Source organism: Ictalurus furcatus, chromosome 5 (assembly GCF_023375685.1).
Source record: "Ictalurus furcatus strain D&B chromosome 5, Billie_1.0, whole genome shotgun sequence".
NCBI classification, from domain to species: Eukaryota; Metazoa; Chordata; class Actinopteri; order Siluriformes; family Ictaluridae; genus Ictalurus; species Ictalurus furcatus.
The window spans coordinates 6,019,341-6,042,168 of record NC_071259.1 but is presented as its reverse complement, the minus strand read 5'-3'; the positions used below and the strand labels follow the sequence as shown (position 1 = coordinate 6,042,168).

The 22,828-nt window shown below is 41.8% G+C and overlaps 1 protein-coding gene across 2 annotated transcripts in view; it reads right to left on the bottom strand.

Annotated features, from left to right (window-relative positions):
• cabin1 (calcineurin binding protein 1) overlaps nucleotides 1-22,828 on the bottom strand; it is a 66,941-nt gene that overhangs the window by 38,987 nt on the left and 5,126 nt on the right. The window contains exons 9-31 of one of the 2 annotated variants that reach the window (XM_053624439.1): nucleotides 22,111-22,583; nucleotides 21,608-21,779; nucleotides 20,830-20,960; nucleotides 20,291-20,508; nucleotides 20,064-20,136; nucleotides 19,195-19,382; nucleotides 18,859-18,996; nucleotides 18,033-18,230; nucleotides 17,711-17,953; nucleotides 17,376-17,529; nucleotides 16,654-16,766; nucleotides 16,408-16,560; nucleotides 13,745-13,951; nucleotides 12,778-12,923; nucleotides 12,314-12,575; nucleotides 12,058-12,228; nucleotides 11,601-11,690; nucleotides 11,289-11,464; nucleotides 9,756-9,976; nucleotides 7,704-7,904; nucleotides 5,645-5,821; nucleotides 4,405-4,754; nucleotides 1-114 (exon numbers count right to left, since the gene is read on the bottom strand). In XM_053624439.1, coding sequence (XP_053480414.1) covers nucleotides 1-114; nucleotides 4,405-4,754; nucleotides 5,645-5,821; nucleotides 7,704-7,904; nucleotides 9,756-9,976; nucleotides 11,289-11,464; nucleotides 11,601-11,690; nucleotides 12,058-12,228; nucleotides 12,314-12,575; nucleotides 12,778-12,923; nucleotides 13,745-13,951; nucleotides 16,408-16,560; nucleotides 16,654-16,766; nucleotides 17,376-17,529; nucleotides 17,711-17,953; nucleotides 18,033-18,230; nucleotides 18,859-18,996; nucleotides 19,195-19,382; nucleotides 20,064-20,136; nucleotides 20,291-20,508; nucleotides 20,830-20,960; nucleotides 21,608-21,779; nucleotides 22,111-22,583 — 4,369 coding nt within the window. The remainder of the gene's footprint in view (nucleotides 115-4,404; nucleotides 4,755-5,644; nucleotides 5,822-7,703; nucleotides 7,905-9,755; nucleotides 9,977-11,288; nucleotides 11,465-11,600; nucleotides 11,691-12,057; nucleotides 12,229-12,313; nucleotides 12,576-12,777; nucleotides 12,924-13,744; nucleotides 13,952-16,407; nucleotides 16,561-16,653; nucleotides 16,767-17,375; nucleotides 17,530-17,710; nucleotides 17,954-18,032; nucleotides 18,231-18,858; nucleotides 18,997-19,194; nucleotides 19,383-20,063; nucleotides 20,137-20,290; nucleotides 20,509-20,829; nucleotides 20,961-21,607; nucleotides 21,780-22,110; nucleotides 22,584-22,828) is intronic. The other variant, XM_053624440.1, reaches the window with a different exon arrangement.

Sequence of the window (22,828 nt, the reverse complement as noted above, 5' to 3'; positions counted from 1 at the left end):
GTTGAACAAATTGGTTTTGTTTCTCTCGTAGAAAAGTCCTTGTGCAGGCATGTGCTTCAGCTGTTGCCATGGGACACGGCTCCCTAGCAACACATCCCTTGCCCATTGCAGATTCTGTAGAGACACAAAATACATTCGGTTAGTTAATAGGACATGCTTTCACGTGTGACAGGGCATACACGTTGACTGCACATTCTCGGTCACGCTGAATACACGCAGCTTTCAGATAGAAATAAAAACTTTGAGAAATAAATTGTACGATCTGTTCACAAAGTAATTTTCTGTTCACTCATGCAGGGTTTCGGGAGCTGCTATGTTTACATTGAAACAGCAATGATGTTTTTTGATGGCACAAACACAGCACTAATGAAACAGATTATTCTTATTTTTATTCTGTTTGTATATTCGGTCTCTTATTGTGCGATGTGGCACACAAAACCGACCAGCAACAAGCAGTGCTGCTAGCCCCGCCCCTAAATACCAATAATTGGTGATGTTAACAATATTAAACACATTTGAATGGGAAAAATGTATCACGACAGTAACAGATTTCAGGTGGCAAAAATATTCGGGGGCAAAAGATAAAGGTTTCAAAAGATTTCACACCCACACACGGCACCACAAACCACATAAGACCGAATGAACACCCTTTTTTCTACTAATTATATAAAATCGCATTAGCCATGGTAGGATGAAGAAATTTAAGGGTTGAATTCATTGCTCTTAATAATCTGACAGAGTGACTGGAACATAATTGCTGCATTAAAAAAGCATTAAAAGGCCTCAGAGGATAGAGGTAAATATTCGTCTTAGTTATTTAAATAACTTTTTGGGTTTTTTTTTTTTAAATAGTAATTTGAGCCCCATATATACACGTATCTACATAACTCGTAGAAAAAACTGACCGGCTTTTTGCTTATATAGCACCAGCTTCAGCAAAAAAGCTAAACAGGAAGTCAATAGAAAAACCACAGATGCAAGCTCTGTTAGCTTACGCCAGATTCTGCACGCGCGCACACACACACACACACACATACACACACATACACACACACCAAGGTTAGGTTAAGCCTTCGCATAATCACAGTTCATAGCAGTTTTATAGCTCCGACAGAGCTGTGTGTAGTCACAGCAGTGCAGCTGATTGCAGCCTTTTCTGCAATTATCTCTCCGTCTGTCTTGCTCACCCGGCAGCCATGGATACTTTAATAATCGCCGAGGCGGGTTTCTCTTTTAAAAGGACAATACAGCTCTGGTTTTCCCCAGACACAAACAGAGATATTCACACATTGCTGAAGGACTACAATACTGGAGCACTTCGGCTGGGTTAACCGAGGACGCTGTAACCTGCAACCACATAAAAGCCCCTACAATTAAAGCAAAGGCACCAAATCTGCTGGTCAAAGAGAGGAAGAAAAGCTGAGTGTGTTCCACACCCTAACCGCAGATGAAAAATGAGAGCGAGGGGAAGCCCCTGGTCTGTCCCCTGCTTCAGGTGACCACACAGAATGATCACAACGCGTGGGGTTTCCCTATCTACAGCAACTTCCTGTCACGCTGAACAAAGCCTAATCTAACAGCAGAGCATGCATTACATCCTGTGCTCATGTTGGCAACGAGCGAGAAAGGACATGGGTATCAGAGCAGACTCATGCTGTCCAGCTTATGTTACCACTAAACCAACTGGCATGGACAGACACACACACACACACACACACACACGGCTTGCTCCAAATCAGCCCATTCTGCCCATCATGACCATATAATAATATTTAGAATACAAAATCAGGGCCAGCATACTCTGGCGACATGCTCCAATGTTGCCCGACATGCTGATTAGTGGGGGGAATATTAGCTATTACTGACAGGGGCGGACAAATAATGGATTAAATAGCCCTCCATGCAAGTGGAAGTTGGCCAGTACTGTGTTTTTAGTAATGGACTAGGCTAACTAAGGCTGTGAGCTATGTTGTTTTCTCCTCGTATCACAAATAAAAACACATTTGAGGCTGGCTAGTATTATTATTCTCCCTCGACATGTTTAACTACGAGGTAACGTACCGTATGTGCTGTGCGACAAAAAGCGTGACAGGCTGAAAATCCACTAGAGTTTTTCCTTAGTTTAACATGACAGCTAAATGAAATAAAAACCACAACTGATAATACACGTTCATTGAAACAAGAAGAGAGCATCTCGGAGTGGTTTGAGCTGCATATGCAGTGCCTTTAAGGACTTTTAACCGCTTTTTTTTTGTTTGTTTGATTGTTTGTTTTAAGGATAAGACTCTTGCTGAGAGAAGACAGTGGGGGTGTCGGGTATGCCAAGGTGCACATGGTGCAAGATGCTATAGTTGCAAGTTATGTGGTAGCTTGGTGCATTTCCGAACATGGAAAAAACTTCACAGATGGAGAAAATGTTACGGTGTGCTTTCACACCTACTGGTCCATTCGCAGGGAACGAAATTGCTAGTTTTGGTACGTTCGCTATTTGATGTGGTTTCACACTGCACACAATTAAACAAAGCAAAAAACAAAAGAAGAATTTTGGCTAGTGGGTGTGTATGGCTGAGATCATATTTGTAAAACTCCTTCCATCACTGGTTGAAAATAAGGTATAACCACAACCGATTAGATAATTCAATACATAACTAGTTTATTTTCTCTTTTTTTGTGTTGATCAATCTAAATATCCAGAACACATGGCATTCCTGTAGTTCTACAGCTCCGTTCGAGGTTCAGTTTGAGGTTCCGTTTAGCAGCTTACATCTACAAAAAAAAAAATGCTGCAACCCAAAATGTACAGGGTATTTAGGTTCACTTCATGAAGTCGTGTTGATTCAGAATCAAATCGTTTTCTCAGTGAGCTACGGGTCACTTGGAAGCTGACTGAACCGAAAGTCGCTCAGTTACTGTTACATTTTCTACATTTGCTTTTCTAAACACTCAAAATGCTTTACATAGTATCTAGTGTGTAGCACCAACCTGGATGAAGTGACAGCAGCCATAGTGCACACACCAGCTATTAGTGGAGAGGAAAGAGTGATGTAGCAAATTCTGGGATGGGGATTAGAGGGCTGTCATGATAAAGAAGGGCCGATGGGGGGAATTTCACGGGGGGTTATAGCCCCACTCTTTGATACTAAGTCTCCTGGGATTTTTAACGACCACAGAGGGTCAGGACCTCAGTTTAACATCTCATCTGAAAGACGGTGCTGTTTTTACAGTGTAGGTGTTCCCGTCACTATATTGGGGCATTAGGCCCCAAACAGACCACGCCCTTACTAATACCACTTCCAGCAGCAACCTTAGTTTTACTCTGGAGGTCTCCCATCCAGGTACTGGCCAGGCTCAACCCAGCTTAGCTTCAGTGGGAAACCAGGTGAGAACTGCAGGGAGATATCGCTCAGGCTCTGTCAGACCGGTTGTTTTGGTCCACACCCAAGCGCGATTGTGCAAACCACGTTGAGGGGAAAAAACACACACACAGGTGTGAATTGAACGCACATGAGAAAGCACCCTAACTGTAGCAGACAAATTACTCAAGGCTACACTACCACTACTATCTGTCTTCAGATTCACATTTCTGTGCAAAAAGTCCATTATCACACAGGCTTATACAGACTTGTCGAGAGAGCAGCTTTCAACTTAGAGGCATTATTGGTACTGGGATGAATGAAATGCAAGTTTATTTAGCCAGCTCATTTCCTTATCCTACTTATACTATTATTTGGCACAAGGTTGCAGTTTGGGGAATATTGTACGGAGCACGAGTTGTCCGTCTTTAGAAAGCGATTGCAAACGGTCACACGGCCTCACACCCCTACACACATGGTGGAAAATCTATTTATTTTAGTTGATTTTTCATATGTATGCATATCTAAAAACACAACATCCTGGGATTGCCAGTCCATCATAAATCACATCGTTGCTAAATATACAGTGCTCTCCAGTCTGCAGTGAATATCCAGCCGATGAATGGGCGTGTGTGCTTTGACTGCAGCATCTTACTAGAAGCGAGACAGGTGTGCCGGACAGCACATGATCTAGTACCACTCTGGTTGTGTCTTGGTGTAAAATAGTGTTGAGCCAGACTGTACAATTATAATATTGTGTGTATATATTTCTATGCATGTGTCCATCTCACCTTGTTTGTTGCTAAAAAATGATAATGTACGACAATGAGTGCATTAATAGAAACCTGTGAAAAATACAACTACAATTACTGTTATAGAAGACTAGCCAGAAACTTGAGCAGATGTGTATTTGTTTAGTCACTTTCAGTTTTGTTTTGTATTGTTTTCCAGGAACTTCTCTTCTAGCTTTTCAGTGCACCGCCTTGTAGAGTGAAATGTTTTATAGGTGTGTCAGTAAAAACAGCCTCTTTTTATACTGTATGTGTCTCACCTTGTGCGTCTTGCTGCAGGCGTACAGGTGGGCAAGTCGGTACAGGCTCTTGTAGTGCTGGGGGAAGCGGTTGAGGCACAGAAACAGCGCTCTCACACACATCTCTACCAGCACGTTCCTCTGATCCACCCGGCCTGTCGGCAGACACCTGGGCACCTCCAGTAGCTCGGGTGGCGTGAGCGGCTCGGGCCGGCGAGGGGCAGAGCGCAGCAGGGCGGCCGCTGCCTGGGTTGGCGTGTCCGGGGCAGGGGGTTTGGGGACGGACATCTCGGGAGAAGTGACGACGGACAGAGTGGTGTCCGAGGACTCCTGGGAGTGCGTGGTGGAGCTGACGTCCATGTGCTTCTCCTCTGTGAAATGTGAACAAGCCACAAAAAGAGTCCATTAATAAGAAGCTCCTTTATACGAATATTAAAATATGATATTCAAATGCGAATATATTATGAAGTATTCAATAATTATCTAAAACTAAGTCATCAATTGTGTCGTACTGTCTGCACATCATTTATTTAAATAATTTTAACCTCATATCTCATTCAAATGGTTTAGAACAGTGTTAATTATTACCATCTCTTAATATTTGACAGTGACTCGTTTACTCAATGATAATCCTTTAGGTACTTATTAAGGACAATAAGAACAAATCAGCAGCCCAAGCGAGGCTAGCAGTGATTTATTCCTGATCGGCTGGTGCATTAGTATTAGTGACTCAGTCGGTTAACTTCAGGGGTATCTTTTTCCCCCCCATCTATTAAACATTGAGGAGATTAATTTATCTTTGATCTTATGAGAAGTCAGCTAAACATTTTGGTCAGAAGACGGTGATCAATTTTCAGCACGGGGAAGATTGGGGAAGTGTGAAGTTTACAGTTTCGAGATACTCCTCACTGAACAACCACAGGTCCAGGGGTGGAACTCCTCCCGTAAGCCCAACTCTAACCCGATCCCTCGACTCCACCCAGGTAAGAACTCCACCCCATGGACCTTTTCTAGCCAACCAGTGTTCACTTTGTTGCTTTTATGATTAGTCCACCCTTGCCATATTAGATGAATATTTTGACATGCATTTGATTTTTGGTTATTTCTATCAAAAACTGATGAAATAAAAAGTGCGTTCAGACGGTCAGGTCCAACTGTATAGTGAATGCTGAAAAGACTTAAAAACATACCCGATCTGAGACACAGTGTGCATCGTTGTCAGCCTCAATATATATCTAAAGGAACACTATAAAGGCACTACCTGGTTCTTCCACTGCAGCTGCTTTGTCTTTCGTAAGCATATTTATATCTTCAGAAAATGGCTGACATTTCCCAGAATCCAGCTTGTGGGTGCTGTCCTGTGAGCTGGTGGCGTCCAAGAACACATCCTGCAGGGAGCTGGAGTCCGATAACACCGCCACGCTGTCCTGACTTTGCTCTGATGATGGCACGCGCGCACACACACACACACACACACACACACACACACACACACACACACACACACACACACCATAAGGTCTACTTTAAAGTTCAATCCAAGAGCAATTAAAGAGTAGTGTCATTGCACTGTTTTAAATAAGAACCCACAATTTAACACCCAAGATTCTCCCATAGATAACAAGTCTGGATGAAATTAAAATTTAATTTCAGGGATAGACTTAATCTAGGTCCCAGAAAGCCATGCTGATAAGCTGCAATCATGTGAATTGAATCTTGGATTAGAATGTAATGCTGGAATTGGTGTTATGAGCCGCAATTTTCCGTGCGAGATCACAGTGTCTTCACGAAGCATGGAAGGATTTGCTGGTCTCTCACATGAAGTGTGCCGCTTCTCTACTTCCACTAAAAAAAAAAAAAAAAAAAAAAAAAAAAACCCAAAAAACAAACAACTCTGTTTTATTTTCCTCTAAATAAAAGGTTCAGGAAATCGCTTTCACATGCTGAGAAGGTGAGAGAGTCAGCAACTGGATCTGGAGGGTGTGCGCTGGCAGCAGTAATACCAAACATTTTAGTTCAGAATGTCAATGTACTGGCTAACTCAGCATGGGGTAGGACAAAAAAAACAACAAATCAAAACAACAAAACCAGAAAAAAACAAAAACAAAACAAAAACATGGAGCTGAAGTGACTGGGTTTTTTTTTTTTTGAGTGACTGGTGAAACAGAACAGTCAATATTCCAGTTTGATTGGTCAGTGTGAACACACACACACACACACACACACACACACACACACACACACACACACACACACACACACACCCCAACTGCAGTCATACAGTGAAGCAGAAAACAGCTACTGAATACTAAAATGTTGTTTAGTAGAGTATTGATCAAGACAGACAGTAGAGCAGTGGCAGAGAACCCACTTCACATTTCATCTAATATCTGATGAGGTGATGATATGATAGCTACTGAATACAAAACCAACAAGTAGTGCACTATAAGAAGGACTGTAGGGTTTAGTTATTTAATGGAGTCCAAGATTTATTTAATAAAAATCTGAGTTGAATTTTTTTTTAGTTTAAACGACATGTTCCTACATTACTGACAAAGTCACTCGACAACTTTTTGATAGTGCTGCCACTGGGAATTCATCTCTAGAGGCGCTTTAGTACTTCAGTCTGTCCAGCTCTCTCACTTCCTCATCTGTACACTCTGCTCAAACAGATCAGCTTCCAAAGCTTCCAAACTTTCATGCTATTACTGTCATCAACAGCATCATACTCGTCATTTGGGAGATCGCTAACTATGCGGGTCGAGTCTCTGCCGTAGCTCGGTGCAACTACGTCATATAGTCTGGAACAACGAGTCTGAGGTTTGCGCGAATGTCTCCACTTCTTCCTTGTTAGCTTTCTCATTTATATTACGTTGAATCTCACTGCAAAATGGTACATTTTCTTCTAGAAAAGAAGCTTTTGCTCTTAACCACCACTGTCACTGCGCTAAACACTTCACCCTGTGACCACTAATGTCTCAGAGTATTAATGACCACCAAATTAGCACCAGAATCAATGTGTTTTAGGGTGGAGTTTTCCTTTCAGCAAGCTGGATCAGACAGAGTCGATTAAAAATGAAATATCCAAAATCCAAAAAGCGGTCATATAATTCAAATAATGTCTACTTATTAAGTGCACTATTTGTTGGATAGTTTTTTAGGTCAGTCAGGAAGTGACTACATGTTAAGTGACAAGCTGCCACTCATTGGATGAATGGATGGTTGTAAAACTTTGGACGGTGGTTCTTCTGCCACAGCCCTAAAGAGAGCCAAGTTTAGTTAGGGCTTTTGGACTGGAGGGAGGTGTCTGTAGTTTATACCATACGCAGGTCCCGCTCGCAAAGAAGGTGCACACCCAGACCCGCAGTAATCGTGGTCGTGAGGGAGGTTTGCTGCGGAGGAGACCATGGCTTTAGAAAACATCAAAAAAAAAAAAAAAAGATCTAATCTCGGAGAATTCAGAGTTTCGGCTTTACCTGAGGGTAGGTGTGAGATCTGACGTGTTTTATTCCTGTACAGGGCTGAAGAAAAAGGTTTGGTTTTTTTAGATTTGCATCTGAAACACCAGAAGTACTCAAGCCAATTTACTTATGAAGAATTAATACAGTGGTGAGCCCAGTACAGTTCAAAACCCAAAAACCAGCAATTGGCAACCATTTCTGAACCCAAACATAGACATGTATATATAAAAAAATTTCGACCTCCTTCCCAGTGCAAGTGAGCCACAGAAAGAAAAAAAAACAAAAAACAACAAAAAAAAAACAAAGCAGTCATTTAGCACATACAGCCGAGCAGAGTGCATTTTGGGATGTTATGGAAATGTTTCCTTTATAGTCCAGAGTGCGAATTCCTCATCCCATCATGCATTGATTAAGCAGCAGCAGGTGCGAAGCAGGCCAGAGGCAGGCAGAGAGGGAGCAGGCAGGTAGGCAGCAGGGAGGAAGGGAGCCTGAGTAGGCTGCAGGAAAGAATGGGAACATGGGGACAAGGCTGCAGGGGCCACACTTTTACAGCGCAAATCCCTAAACTTACTTGGACTGGTGTCATTGAAGTTTTCCCCTCCCTAATATACATGAAGTTAATATTTCAAAAAACCCCTGAGACTCTGTGAATAGGGCTCAGGACACCAAAATAATATGGTGGTAATTTCCCCCGGACTGTAATTATTAACGCTAATTGTTAATGCTCAGTTCAGCATTCCAATCATGCTGAGGACATTTCCCACTAAAGCATTGTCCTTTGGCTCACTTTTCCCGTAGTTGAGTCAATTCAGAGTTGAATAACTTTCTTAATGGAATCGAACTGTACTAGAGTTTGTTTGGAAGCAGACCGAGACCACCTCACTCTGAAGTTCTCGATTCGGTTGTTTTGGCCCGCATCCGCGCACTACTGCTACGTTCTCACCTGCCTAAAGAACCGAACAGAGGGGATAAAATGCACAAGGGTCCCATTCAAACTGTCTAAATGCTGAATGCGTGAAAGTAAAGCAAATCATTTGAGGCTATGCGTTAAATCAGAAGTGCTACTTACAAGCTTCCAGATCTGTTTTTCAGCCTCAAACATGAATAAAGCATTCCAAAGAGACAGGCTCACGGAGTTCCAATCAGTCCCAGTAACTGGGTCAAGCCTGTCATGGGGGAATCTGAATAAATACTCAGATTAAAATGGTAACCTAAAAATGCTAAAAACTGAATAAAAATTTTACTCTGTTTTTTCTAGCTTTCCTCTCTATTTTTTTTCCCAGCTATCCAATAAAGGGGTAAACAGAGTGTACTGTGTACATCATGGTGCATTTAGAGAATTTAGACAATGGGGTTAGCATACGATTACTGATAACTACGTGTGCTCCTTTTATGCGTCTTAAAGCATCCGAGAAAAATGAAAGTTTAGGATTCCTCCCAAATCTAGTTGTATGGACAGTCTGCAAAGAGCTAAGACAGACTTGCTTGGGTTGGATGGTTATGAATGTTTTTCTGAACTAACCGGATTCTCACGAATACCAAATCACCTGTGAAAATGCTTCTGTGAACGATTTATAAATAAATTAGGTCATATCCAGTTTGATAAACATGGCCCGTTCTCTCCAACTGAGCCTCACTCGTCCTCTTACTCTCCCTCGTCTAGTTTACTGACTATCACTAACAACACACACCTTACTTTCGCTTCAGTAACCAATCTGTATGGTGGACCCTGCCGGCTTTGTCGCTCATGTTCCCATGATCCTCAGCGTGCGGATGGTAAGAGCAGGGGTGGGAGGAGTCATTGTTATAAACCCGAGCCCACTGGCCAAACCCCCGAGTGAGGATTAGCCGCCGTAATTGTGATTAGTGAGTGTGTGAGTGAGAATAAACTCCAGGCCAGGTGTACTGTACCGTCCTGCGGCTGCCCCTGCCTCTGCTGCAGCTTTTTACGTTTGGCGTAATCGTGGTCGAGCGGAGTGACCGCGCACGGGGGGGAAGTCACACCTGCCGCGCCGTCGCTGTGCAAGGATGTCGCCATGGGCACGGCTGTCGCCGTAGAGTTTGCTGCCGCCAACGCCGTCACCGCTGAGGAGGAGTGAGAGTCTTCATCATTCAAAGAAGGGGGTTTTTCCCTGAGGAAAAAAATAAATATTAAAACACGCCTAGCATTATCCACTTCCATGATCGGACTCTGTTAATACAAGGCGAACAGGAGTCGGAGTCTTTAAGCAGCTCAAAACTTGATCAAGATTTTTTTTAAGCATGTGATGCTATTTTTTATTTTAAATGTTAATGCTTGCTTCTTTTTTTTTTTTTTTTTATATCAGTCACAAAAAACATTCAGCCAATCAGCCACTTTTCCACTGCACGGTACGGCTCGACTGAACTCGCTTTACTTTTCTGAGCTTGCTTTTCCACTGCAGTTTAGCACCGCCTCAGCGTGGGTGCCATCTTCCACTCACCTTCACGCAGGAATAATGCTGTATTATCGAAGCCCTGTACAAATACACGGTCAGGCCGTATTCCAAACGCCTTTCCTGTTCACTGAACACAGACCCTATTAAGGATGTAAAATAACGGCGCTCTAGAACCTACGTAGTGCTCGATATGACGAAGTTAGAGTCATCCATGACAGGAGTGACTGCGATAAACGCCTGTTTGGAAATCAGTAACAAGCGAGACGTAAAAATCTAAGACAGAAACCTTACGAACATTTTCAATTAACAGAATATTACCATGCGCAAAGTATGTATTAAATGACACATTTATTTGTACACAATACAGAACCACTCGTTAAGGAGAATCCTTACTCATTCCTCAGTGTGCGACTCACATTTAGTATTGGCTCGGTTCGCGTGGAACCTCGATTGAGATGGTACTAAAAAAATACCAGGTTCTATCCACAGTGGAAAGCCCACAAAAAGTGAGCCGAGTCAAACCGTACCGTGTGATGGAAAACCGCCATAAGGTGTTGGAACGAGGGGGGAAAAAAAGATCTAGAGTCGATTCCACACACTGAAAATGATTCACCTGGTGCAAATATGGCAAGCAAAACTCAATCTATCACCCGAGTTTTCAGTCAGTGAGAGAGCCAGTGGATATATTGGCCTTTACTTTGAATTTGTCTGGTTGCAACTGAACAAATTAGGGCATGAGGTAATGTAGGTAAGCATTAGAGCATTGATGCATTAGTCATACTCGCATATCGCCCCAAAAAAAAAAAATCTGCAGTAACAGTAAAAAATAAAATAATAAGTACATGAAAATATTCTCAAGTCATGACAGATTGTCTGATAAATATCAGTAATATTGTAATGTAGTTAGTGACATTTTATTTAATCATGCTTAGTTTAGAGTTCTGCAGTAGTACCACCGTTAAAAAAAATTATCTCGTACGTCAACTGGTACCAACATAAATAGGGCTGGAACAAATTGCTGACGTACTTGTCGCTTGTTTTAGGCATGCTCTTCTCCTCTCCGCGAGCAAAAGGGCCGACCGCAGCTTCAGCGAGCATGTTAAAGAAAAGCTCGTAGTCCAGATGGTCCTTCGGCTCGGATTCTTCCTTGCCGCTTTCTTCCTCTAACAGCTTCAGGATAGTGGCAGCCGTACGGAAGAACAGCTGTGATGATGGAGGAGACAGACAAGAGACACGAATTAAAATGTTTTCCAAAGGATTAACATAAAATAAAAATAATTTAAAAAAAGAAAGAGAGAAAGAGAAAGAGCCTCATGCTTTAGTTCACAACTTGGCTTACTTCTAGCGCCTCCATGGCCAGATCAGGTGGGCTGTGGTAGTGGATTTTTCGGGGATACCTGGCAGCTTCCTCATGAAGAAAATGAGCAGACTGGTGGGGAAGGAAGAAAGAACATGCAATAATATACAATCACATAGAAAATACTGTAAATCACAACTGTTATCAATTATCAGGTATTACAAATTGCGAAGTCATAGGGAAACGTTGTATATTGTACATCTACAAAATGGTTAAAGGAATAATTTATACCAAATTCTCTCTGCATGCTAGGATTTTCTTGTTAGAAATGATAGCAGCGCTGTATTAGCTATATTAGCCTGGTATAGGCACAAAACATAACTGATCCGTTTCATTTGGGGTGCACAGGGAATTTTTGCCAAACTTTTAATGAGCTACCCTTTCAGTAGGGTACTACACCCTCTATGCTGTGTTGAACAGGAATAGATCCGTTGTTCACCTGTTTGTAGAGCCGTAAATACTCTTTCGGCAATAACTTGCGCTTTTCGGAGATCTTGCCCAGCATGTAGTGTATCAGCCACTCTTCCTCATTACAGTCTCCTCCGCATGTGGACGCACTCTGGAAGCACTTGCATGCCGTCTCCAGCATCGAATCTTTACGCTCCTCCATCTGCACACACACACAGTAGTTATTCTACAGCCTAATCGCACAGTTATGCTTACCCTGGAGGTAATGCGTTCGCCGCTATACGCACCAATTTGGTTAGATCCGGCGGCATCTCGTTCCGCCACTGCTTGAGCTGCCTGGAGGCGAAGGAGTGCAGGGCGTAGGACATGTTGCCGTACTCGATCCACAGGCTCAGGTTGGAGCTGTCAATCTCCAGTGCCCGCTTAAAGCACGTCAGCACAGCGAGCGAGTGCTTCCATACAGGCCCGTCGCTCTTTAGCTCGTTCGAGTTCAGCTTGTCCTGGATGCGAGTGGCCCGGGCCAAAGCCATCCCGGCCCAGGAGTCGAACCTGGGATGATAATTACAACACTTGTGACTCTGGGATGACATGAAACTTAATAGGATTTCATGACATGAAACATGAATGGAATCGCAGGACTGACACAAGGAAAAGGATTTCAAATATAAATAAGAAAATTTATCCTTTTTCAAATATGTAAAAAAATAATAATAATTAAGAAAAACACTGTCAAACAACACTCAGGACTGACCTGTTGGGGCACACGCAGATGTCGTGCATGTAAAATTTAATGGCTTTGGCCTGCTCTTTGTTCTTAAAGTGGTAGTCAGCCAACAGGTAGTACAGCTCATTGACCAGAGGGGGCGCTGGAGGGGTTCCTTCTGGGAGTGATGGTGCCTGGATAAGCACACAAAAGGCATAGCTATTTGATTACATATTGTAGATCAATATCAACTGTGTCTTTTTTTGGTTTGGGTGTGACAAATAACTTTTATGGCATGCAGAGAAATTCAAAATTAAACCTATAAACAAGGTGAAAATGCAATGTTTAAGTATACTAATAATACAAAAGGGCTACCTCCTCCTGCCAATTTCTTATTTTAACTGTTGCTTGAGTGTTAAAGATAAGTTATGGTTAGCATTTTAACCTATGCTTGGCTTGATTGCTAGATTTTTCCTCAAGCATTTAGTTGATCTGTAGCAGGAGACATGATATTATATCCGGTCCTGGAAAGCAATAAACATCTGAACCATCAATGGTTATTACTAGCTATGAACTTGACCTAACTTATTAAAATTTCATTACATTGTCAGGCTCCATATAAATGATTAACTATGCAATTACGTAATTAGAGACAGAAAGAAAATGAGGTAAAATCTACAAAGTCCATTAATGTCATTTGCGCTGTCAGATTACTTACATTTACAACTCACGCTGTGAATACAGTCATTTCAAAATGTTTCTGAACTTATTGCTGAAATTTAAGCCATTTGACATCTATGCATTGACTAGGTGGCATTAGCTAGCCGTCTTGCTTTAATACTGTCTAACAGTTTCTATGTTCTCATCAAGTCACTACACTATGACACTGCATTCTTGAGTCTTTAAACCGACGCAGATGTAATGCACAATTACTAAAAAAAAGCACATTAGTGGAGGCTGAGGAGGCAGATTCAGGGGTCCAAACAGGACTAAAAGAATGGTTATGGATTCAGACCTTGAGTGCTCCTCCCTCTATGTAGGCTGATACTTGGTCGATGGAGAGCATAGGCTTGTCGGAGCAAGGGATGATTCCGGAAAGCCTCTTCAGCAGGTTGGCTAGATCCGCAGACACCGTGCTCGTCTTGTAACTGTCAAACTCTGGCAGGGTCTTCGGCTTGAAGTATTCAAACATGAAGAGAGCGTCGCTCCACAGCAGCTCCACCTGACAGAGACGAGCAAAGAGAGAAGCCGTATAAAGTACATGCCTCACTAAGCATTTTCACACTTTTCCTTCTTCACCATTGAAGGAACACTTTCCAGTGTCACAGTGTTGTATGTCATAATTATGTATGTACATTTTTTAAATCACGCTGTACTACAGAAATCAAATATTAAAAATCCTATTTCAATCCCAATCAAGTACATTTCAGCTTGTAAGACTTCATGTAGACTAGTTCAAGGTTGGTGAATACTTATGCACGGCACTGTAAGTTGTGATGGGGAGGATTAGTGTCTGATGGTGAGTGCTTTGCCACCACAAGGGAATAATAATGAAGATACGATGGCAGTGAGTTTCATTACATTACACATAATCAAGACTATGCAGTGCCAAATTACGGAATTATTAAACTACCGTATCAGAGAACAGAAGATGGCAATATCTGCTGGGTTTTATTGGATGTCTCCCCCTGCCCTCTTCTCAAGTTGTAATCTTAGCAAAATAAGCCGGATATACTGTAATAGAGAAAGTTTGAGAGCCTGGAGTTGATTATTTTCCAATAACAGCATGCGCCAAAGTGTTTTATTCCTCTTATATCACAGCAATTTGCTGACAATTACGATATTTTTATTTACTAATGAACTGTCATGTAAGAGAAAGTTAAAAGGACTGCGAATCTTCAGATACTTGTCATTCCTCACCATTTTAATTGCAAAACGATTATGCTACGAGTCAGAAAACAGTCGAGTTGTCCTCCGTTGCTCCTGTTATTGAATGCATGCAGGGCATTCCCCTCGAAGAAGAGCAGTGAATAGCGAGGGTGTGTATGTATGTGGCAACAAGAGAATCAATCGCTTGATTAGTGCAGAGTCAGCCTGCTGCAGACCTCATGCCACCCAGCTGCCTAATTAGCTCTGGGAAAACACTTGTAAACTCATTAAGTAACAAAGCTCACAAAGGAGCCAAGAGGAGAAGGTAATCAAGCGGGGAGAGAGAGAGAGAGAGAGAGAGAGAGAGAGAGAGAGAGAAAGGGGGGGGGGGGGGCTGGAACTCAAGCGGGAGATCCTGAGTCAAAACACAGAGCAATCAAAGCCACTGTAGAGCAAAGAGCTACAGTCAAACGTACGGGCAAATGAGACCATGTACCTTTGGGATGGGCTTTATAACGGTTTTTCAACTACCTTCTTTGTCTGTAAAGGCGTTTTTGTGTGCGTGCCTATTAGAGATTGACCAATATTGAATTTTTTTTATAACCGATGCTATACGATTAGTTGCATGTTTATTTGCCCGATAACCGATATGCAGAACCGATATTTATTTATTGTTTTACTTCTGTTTTTGACAAAGTGATAACACTGAACTGAACAAATAGTTTTTTTTACATAACAATTTTGGCAATTTCACTTCCTCCTTGCATACAAAACAACATATTTAAACACCAATAAATAGAGGGGTTTGAAAGAGTGCAAAAAATAAAAAGTACTGTAACTAAAGTGTCTTTTTTTCAATAAAAGCTTCGATGAGGTAAACCTATTGCGTGCCTCCATGAGTCTGTCTCTATTTCTTACCGCCAAGCTGCTTTTAACCAGTACATTCCGCCGGCGGAATGGAAAACGACTTAACAAAACAGGCGAGAGTTACATTTTTTGGCTACTGGTAAAAAAGAGTTAAACTACATTTATGTAACACATCTAATTTGTACATTAATGGCTGTTATGTTAAATAAAGTTTATTAATTAAAGCAAAACAAGTAAACTTTACCTGTGCACACGTTGTTGACTCGTCTCTCCTTAGATTCAGTGCTGCAATGGCAGCCCTGCACGCAATTCTCAAAACGGCCATAAGATGACCATTTACCGGTGGAGACGATATTATAAAATCTGATATCTGATTATGGAAAAATGCTTAAATATGGGGAAAAATATCAGTAAAACCGATAATCGGTCGATCTCTGATGCCTTTGACGCATTCTGTTCCTACAGCTATCGTACTCTGATTATAGGCATACAACTGTACCTGGAAGTAGCACACTGGGGGTTGCAGGAGACTTTATGTTCTTGACTTATGGAATAATAATTAGAAATATTTTTACACTTACCAAAGTCTTTCAGAAGCACATTTTATAATTTAAAAAAAAAAAAAAAACAACTTCTATGGAAAATGGGGTGAAAATCTTCTTGCACTCATATCTTTCGGGCTTTATGCCTGACTAAACAGACAAACCCAGCTGTACCGTTTGCTAACACTTACTTTAATACAGTGTAGTAAATGAATGTGCTGATCTAGATTGAATGTAAGAGCCAAGATGTGTACTTTAATTAATGTCATTCTGGTGAAAGATATTTATAGGTTCTTACACTAGGTCTCAACATGTTATAGGCATGTTAGTAATCACAGAGTCTTCCTACAGGTTTTCCCAGACCGATGCACACAAAACTGAAACGGAACTGGGAGACTACCTGTGGTGCAGAGTGCTCCTCCAGATAGCGTGCTTTGCTCTTTTTGCTTGGGTAGGAGTACAGGCAGTAGAAGCACTGCTCCAGCGCCGTCTCCAGGTCCTCCTTATAAGGCAGTGCATCTGCTTCAGCTAGCTTCTGCTGCAGTACACGCACCTGCGGCGCACAAACAGTTAAACTGTTTATTAAGCTGGGAGTAGAAGGTGTGTGGTGATATTCAGAAAAAGTTATCACTGTCTTCAGACTCACAAAAAACTTGAGCAGTGCGCCGTCCGAGTTGCAGCACCAGGAGCGGCGGCCTAGGTACTTGTGCGCGGTGTTTAACAACATCAGAGACGAGGGCAACAGGGGGTTGTCGTCATCTAGAGAAGACACGCATACCAATCCCAATCACAGTGCTATGGAAACACCAATGTTCTTCCTTCCTTATCGGTGCCATGTGCACTCTGCATGGCTGTGCTTTGTTGAATGCTGTTGCAATGGCTACAAACACTACCATTCAAAAGTTTAGACACACTCATTCTTTATTTTCCCCCCAGATTTTATAATAATTATAATAATAATAATAATAATAATAATAATATTAAAGTCCTCGAAACTCTGGAAAAACACAAATGGAACTATAGGAATTATGTTGTGATAAAAAAATCCAAAATAAATCAAAATAATTTAGTATTTTAGCTTCTTAAAAGTAGATGCCCCTTTTGCCTTGAATTTCCAGAAATGTATTATTTGCCTTTTCTCAACCGATTTCTTGAGGAATTTCCCAGAGATGCTTTTTAAACAGTATTAAAGGAGTTCCCACCTACACTGGACACTTATCGGCTACTTTTCAGAATATTTCGCTCCAAGTCATTCGTAAAAAAAAAAAAAAAATTTGTAAATTAAATGTCAGTTTTCTAATGAAAGAAATGAATTGGTTATAATTATGTGATGATATTTCCCCTAGTGGTGTGATTTGTGGAATATACCATCATCATCATCATCAGCTTGGTGCTGGCGGAGTGTGCAGTCAAGCTCAGCCTCGCCCGGCTTGAGCAGGTGGTAGAGCAGGATCCACGGCAGCATGGAGGAGAAGTGAGGCTCCTTAGGGTCGTCAGGCAACACCATGCTGCAGGCTATTAGCTACAGAGAGAACAGACATAGACACACACACACACCCTATTTTACAGTCTTTCAGTTAAACCCAGTATACACAGGCATGCTCGTAGAGTCATCAAATAAATATAATCAAAATATCATTTCAGCCCTATTAAGAATTATCAGACAGTGATGGCACATGCTAAAAAATTTTCCACACACACACCTGTATGAGGTTGTTGGCAAGGCGAGGCAGGTTGGTGGTCCCTGTTGTGCTGGTGAGAAGGCACGGCTGTTCTGTGATGCACTGTTCGACTCCCCGCAGCATGGCCGTCACTGTGGCTACCCACTCCTCCTTAGCAGAGGGGCTGCTGGGAAACATGGCGTTTATGTGCTGCATGGCCTCATTCAGCGCCACCTCAGTACTCTCCAGACACTGAGCATAATCCTTCATGCGAAGCAAGGAACCCTTTGGGATATGAGAGAGTGAAGTGAGTATTTGAATAGAGAGCTAGCTGTGTATAAATGTTTGTGTATGTGTGTATCACCTGAAGCAGCAGCAGCTGTGCTGGTCTTTCAGGAGCTGAACTGATGTACTCCAATGGCTTAGGCCGTGCTGAGCTGGGCCCGTAGCTTAGAGTGGGTTGAAGTAATCTCACCACAGACTGGTAGTCGCCGGTCTCAAACAGCCTCTGAATCTCCTCCAGTGACTGGCACCTCTCCAGAGACTTCAGTCTCTTCTCAATCTAAACACAGACAAAACATTTCAATATAAAAAAAAAAAATCTGCAGGCATACCTCATACATCATAAGCTGCAGTCAACAGTGCACCTCTGTGTTTTTACTAAAGCAAATATGCCCATGATTTAATGGATAAGCTGGCCATCTGCTATGCTTAAGTGCAAATAGGTGTAAAAAATAATATTGGCACCCTTGGTAAAGGAGGTTGTGAAAAATTTTATTTATAGTTTAAACTTTTGATCTTTTGTTAAAACAAATTCACAATAATACTCTGCTCTCATGGATATCAAACAATTGCAAACACAACATAAGTTTATCAAAAAAAATCTTTGTTAAATATAGGTGTGCAACAATTATTGGCACCCCTACGAATTCATATGAGAAAAATATATTTGACGTATATTCCCATTGATATTTTACTCTCTATTTTTTTTTTTTTTAGTACACCTGGGTGACTATGAACAGGAAATTGTTCGACCATGACTTCCAGTTTCACAGGGATATAGAGGGTATGCATTGACTTTATTGCTCATATTTACCAAGGGTGCCACATTCGTGGAGGGAACACACACACACACACACACACACATTTATTTATATATTCATATATTCACACACAAACAAACACAGTACCTCCTCTACAGAAACGGCTGAATCCACACAAAGATTTGGCATGTGGATGGAGAGTTTGTCACCATCACTGACGTGAGGCTGGCTCTTCAGTAGCCCTACACACACATCGTAACGCTCCAGTGCCTCCTCCATGTCACCCTACAAGTGCAACAGAAGTGTAAGGAATATAATGCACTAGGCTTATTCTGTCTACGTCTAAGCATTCACAGATTAAATTTAAATTTTGAAATAAAGCTCACATAGTCGACGCAATACCGAAAACTATGATGCATGTGAACTAATAAAGGAACCAAGAAGAACTAAGCCAGGCATCAGGAACACTTTTGTATCGGTTACCTGAAAAGCGAGGTGCCGAGCTTTAAGCCAGTGCACTCTGACAGCGAAGGACAGCCAGTCTCGCTCAAACACATCTGCCTGAGAGGAGGCCATGATCAGCATGTACAGATCAGTCAGGAAGCGGCTCTCCTGGCTGTCCAGCTCGCCGTGATCGCCCCCGTGCCCAGACACGTTCCTCCTCTGAGACGCTGATCAGACAATATAAACCACAGATCTGTTGAATTCTCCATTCTGATTGTTTGGAAAGCGTTGATTAATTATCTATAACAACATCGTTCTTTAATTTATTATAAAGATAATCTGTGGAAAACTGCTGTTGTATAAAAAGAATAAAAAGAGAGGTGCTGTTATAGGAAAACAAGGTTGAGGTGGTAACAGTAACGCTTGGCGATGGGCCACGTCACTCCACCCTGTCCTTGGCCCTGTTCACATCTGATCTACGTGAAACCTCCAACAAGCAGATCGAATCACAAATGGTTACGATTCAATGGTTCCAATTCAAATGGCTACCTAAATATGCTCAGTAGGGTACGACCTATGTAATGCACCAAAAGAACCACATTTAAGATTTGTCCACAGTTAAGCGAAGTGTCTCATGTTATCTGATTGTGTTCTTGCTTAATTAGAAGATTCATACATCATTTAAAATGGGAAAATAAATGATACCGTAACCGACATGCATTTTCAGACTGGCAAGTAAATCTTGAAAATAAGATCGATCTTACAAATTTAAATGTGGACTTTTTTTGTGCATTATAAACATTTGAGTAGTATTCCAGTAAGAAACTTCTCTGATGGACTTAATAAAAACACCCACCCTAGTGAGACTGGTTATTGTGTGGATGGAGGTGTGAGCTGAATGATCTTACTGTTCTTTCCCTTAGAAAGGACCCACTGCTCCAACTGCATTTCCATACAGGACAAACTCATCATCATCATCTCCTACGACACACACACACAAACAAAAATAACAGTCCTATATGAAGGTGTACAAACCCACAAATAAATAAATACATTTTTAAAAAATAAGTGATCATTTGTCTCTGGCTAATCTCTGGCATTTGTCTCTGGCTAATCTCTAATTTGTCTCTCTCACCTTGATGTGCTGGTTGTTGGAGTCTCTGAGCAGTGGATTGGGCAGGCCCGCGCTATGTCGCCTCCAGCAGTTGTAGATCTCAGTCACCACACCGCTCAAACCGGGGGGCCACTCTTCCAGAAACTTCTGCCCTATTGCCTTTAAATAGCGCATGAGGAGTTCCAGGATGCCGCCGTTCTCCATGTTAGCTAGCAGGAAGGAGTGCACTTCCTCATGCTCTGTGAAACAACACCCAAACATTAACTCTGCAAGACAAAAGTCACTACAAGCTGAGATGAAGTGGCAAAAAGAGAGTAAAAAGCAAAGTACTAGAGTTTTGACCTATAACATAACATTCAGGTCAATGGAAGCTGACAAGATCATTTATGCATCGGTACATAAATTCATAGAGACCGATCGTCTTTCATTCACAGTACGCATGCTTACGTTTGAACGTTTACGAACCTTTTTCTATCGTGTGTTTCCGTCAGCTACTGCTCTGGGTATGTATAAAGAGAGAGACAGAAACATTGAGAATGGGAACAGATCTGACTCTCTACCTTTCTCTGCTGAGCTGATGTAGTCAGAGAGGGTCGACCCGGTGCCCTGGTTAAGTTTGGAGCTGGGTTTCGCCTCACACTGTGTGTCCATGTTACTGAAGCTTTCCTCATCCTCATCAAACTTCTTCAACCTTTTTATAGAGATACACATATACTCTAGATCACACATGCATCCACAATAATTTTAACTAATAACCAGAGATCGACCGATATTGATTTTGTAAAACCGATATTTGCATGTTTATTTGCCCGATAACTGATATTTACTTATTGTTTTACTTCTGCTTTTGACACAGTGATAACACCACTGAACAAAATATTTTATTTATAACAATTTTGTCCATTTCACTTCCTCCTTGATTACAAAACCCCTCTTATTTATACACCAATAAATAGAGGAGTCTGAAAGAGTGCAAACATTAAAGTGCACTGTTACTAAAGTGTTTTTTTTCCTTAGCGCCAAGCTGCTTAAACTACATATCAAGCATTTATGTAACACATCTAATTTTTGCATTAATAAAGTTTATTAATTAAAGCAAAAACAAGTATACCTTACCTGCGCACACCATCTTTCCTCAGATTTAATGCTGCAATAGTGCTCCTGTGCGCAATTCTCAAAAACCATTTATCGGTGGATCCGATATTACAAAACCGATAACAGAAAAATATCTGGGAAAATATCGGTAAAACCGACTATCGGTCGATCTCTACTAATAACAGACAATTAACATGAACCCTTCAGTAAACATACATAAGCCTTAAAAAAGCATGTTGGTACCGTGGGGGTAGAAATTTAAGCAGCAGCTCTTGGAAGTCGATCTTTTCTTCCTTCTTGCTTTTGGTGTTGCGAACACGTGCAGATCTCCTCTTGGCCATCTCTCCACAGTCCTCCATTGTTCTCTTCCTCTTGGTGACCTTCTTCGCTTTATCGTTCAGAGGTAAGGCGAGAACTGTAGGAACATCTTTATTGGTTAAAACTCTTCAAAACATGCATTTCTAGTAGGCAATTAACGTAAAATATTAAGAAAAGGAAAACGATATATAATTAGTAACTACTCAATAACTAATAACTATTTAAGACGAAATCTGTCAAAAAGTATTGAAACAAACGGAATGATTTTAAAGAAAACATTCATTGATTTGCTTCAGTGCCATATGGCTGCACTTTACACATGGTCTGCCTTCATAAAACCTTAGGTAAAAATGTCCAATACAGAACACGCAACAGATACCCCACATTTATAACACGCTTTAAATGAGCACTCAATGCATGTTACTCACCACCAAGGGGTGCAGCAGTATTAGCAGTAGCAGTAGCAGCAGCAGCAGGAGTAATACTAGAAGGAGTAGGAGTAGTAGTAGTACCATTCAAAACAGGAGCAGCAGTAATGCTTGTAGCAGCAGTGCCAACCTCCATGGAGCTCTGGCTCACTTGTAGCTGTCCTGAGCTGCTGCTGCTTTGAGCCTGTGATTGAAGAGGATACTCAGAGGGCATGGACTGGCTGGCACTGGGGCTGCTGGAGTCTGCCTGAGGTGGAGGAAGAGGCTCGGGTGCTGGAGCAGAGGTGGACAAATGGGGAGACTCTGTGGCTGGGGCTATCTGAGCTTGGGAGGCGTCTGATGGTGTTTGGAGGACGCAGTCTGGATCGCGGTACATGGTGAGGTCAATTCGGCGACCGAAGTCGGGTCGTGGAACCAGGCACTCGTTCTGGTGTTTGTACATGGCCAGGAAGCTCTCGCCTACGCTCTTCCAACTGCAGTGACAGAAAATGTGATAATATAATAAACTAAAATGTCCATAACAAAAGCTTCACTAACAGGATAAATAACATTTTGTGCATCCTGCCCAGTATGCATTCCTCATCCTCTGTGTTCCACCATGACCGTAACCAGGAGAAAACAATTTGTGGTGTGCCTTTCACAGCGTCTCAATCTTGAATTAATATTTATCCACATATGCCTGGTGTTCATTATTATTCAGTAGTTGATACGCGTGACT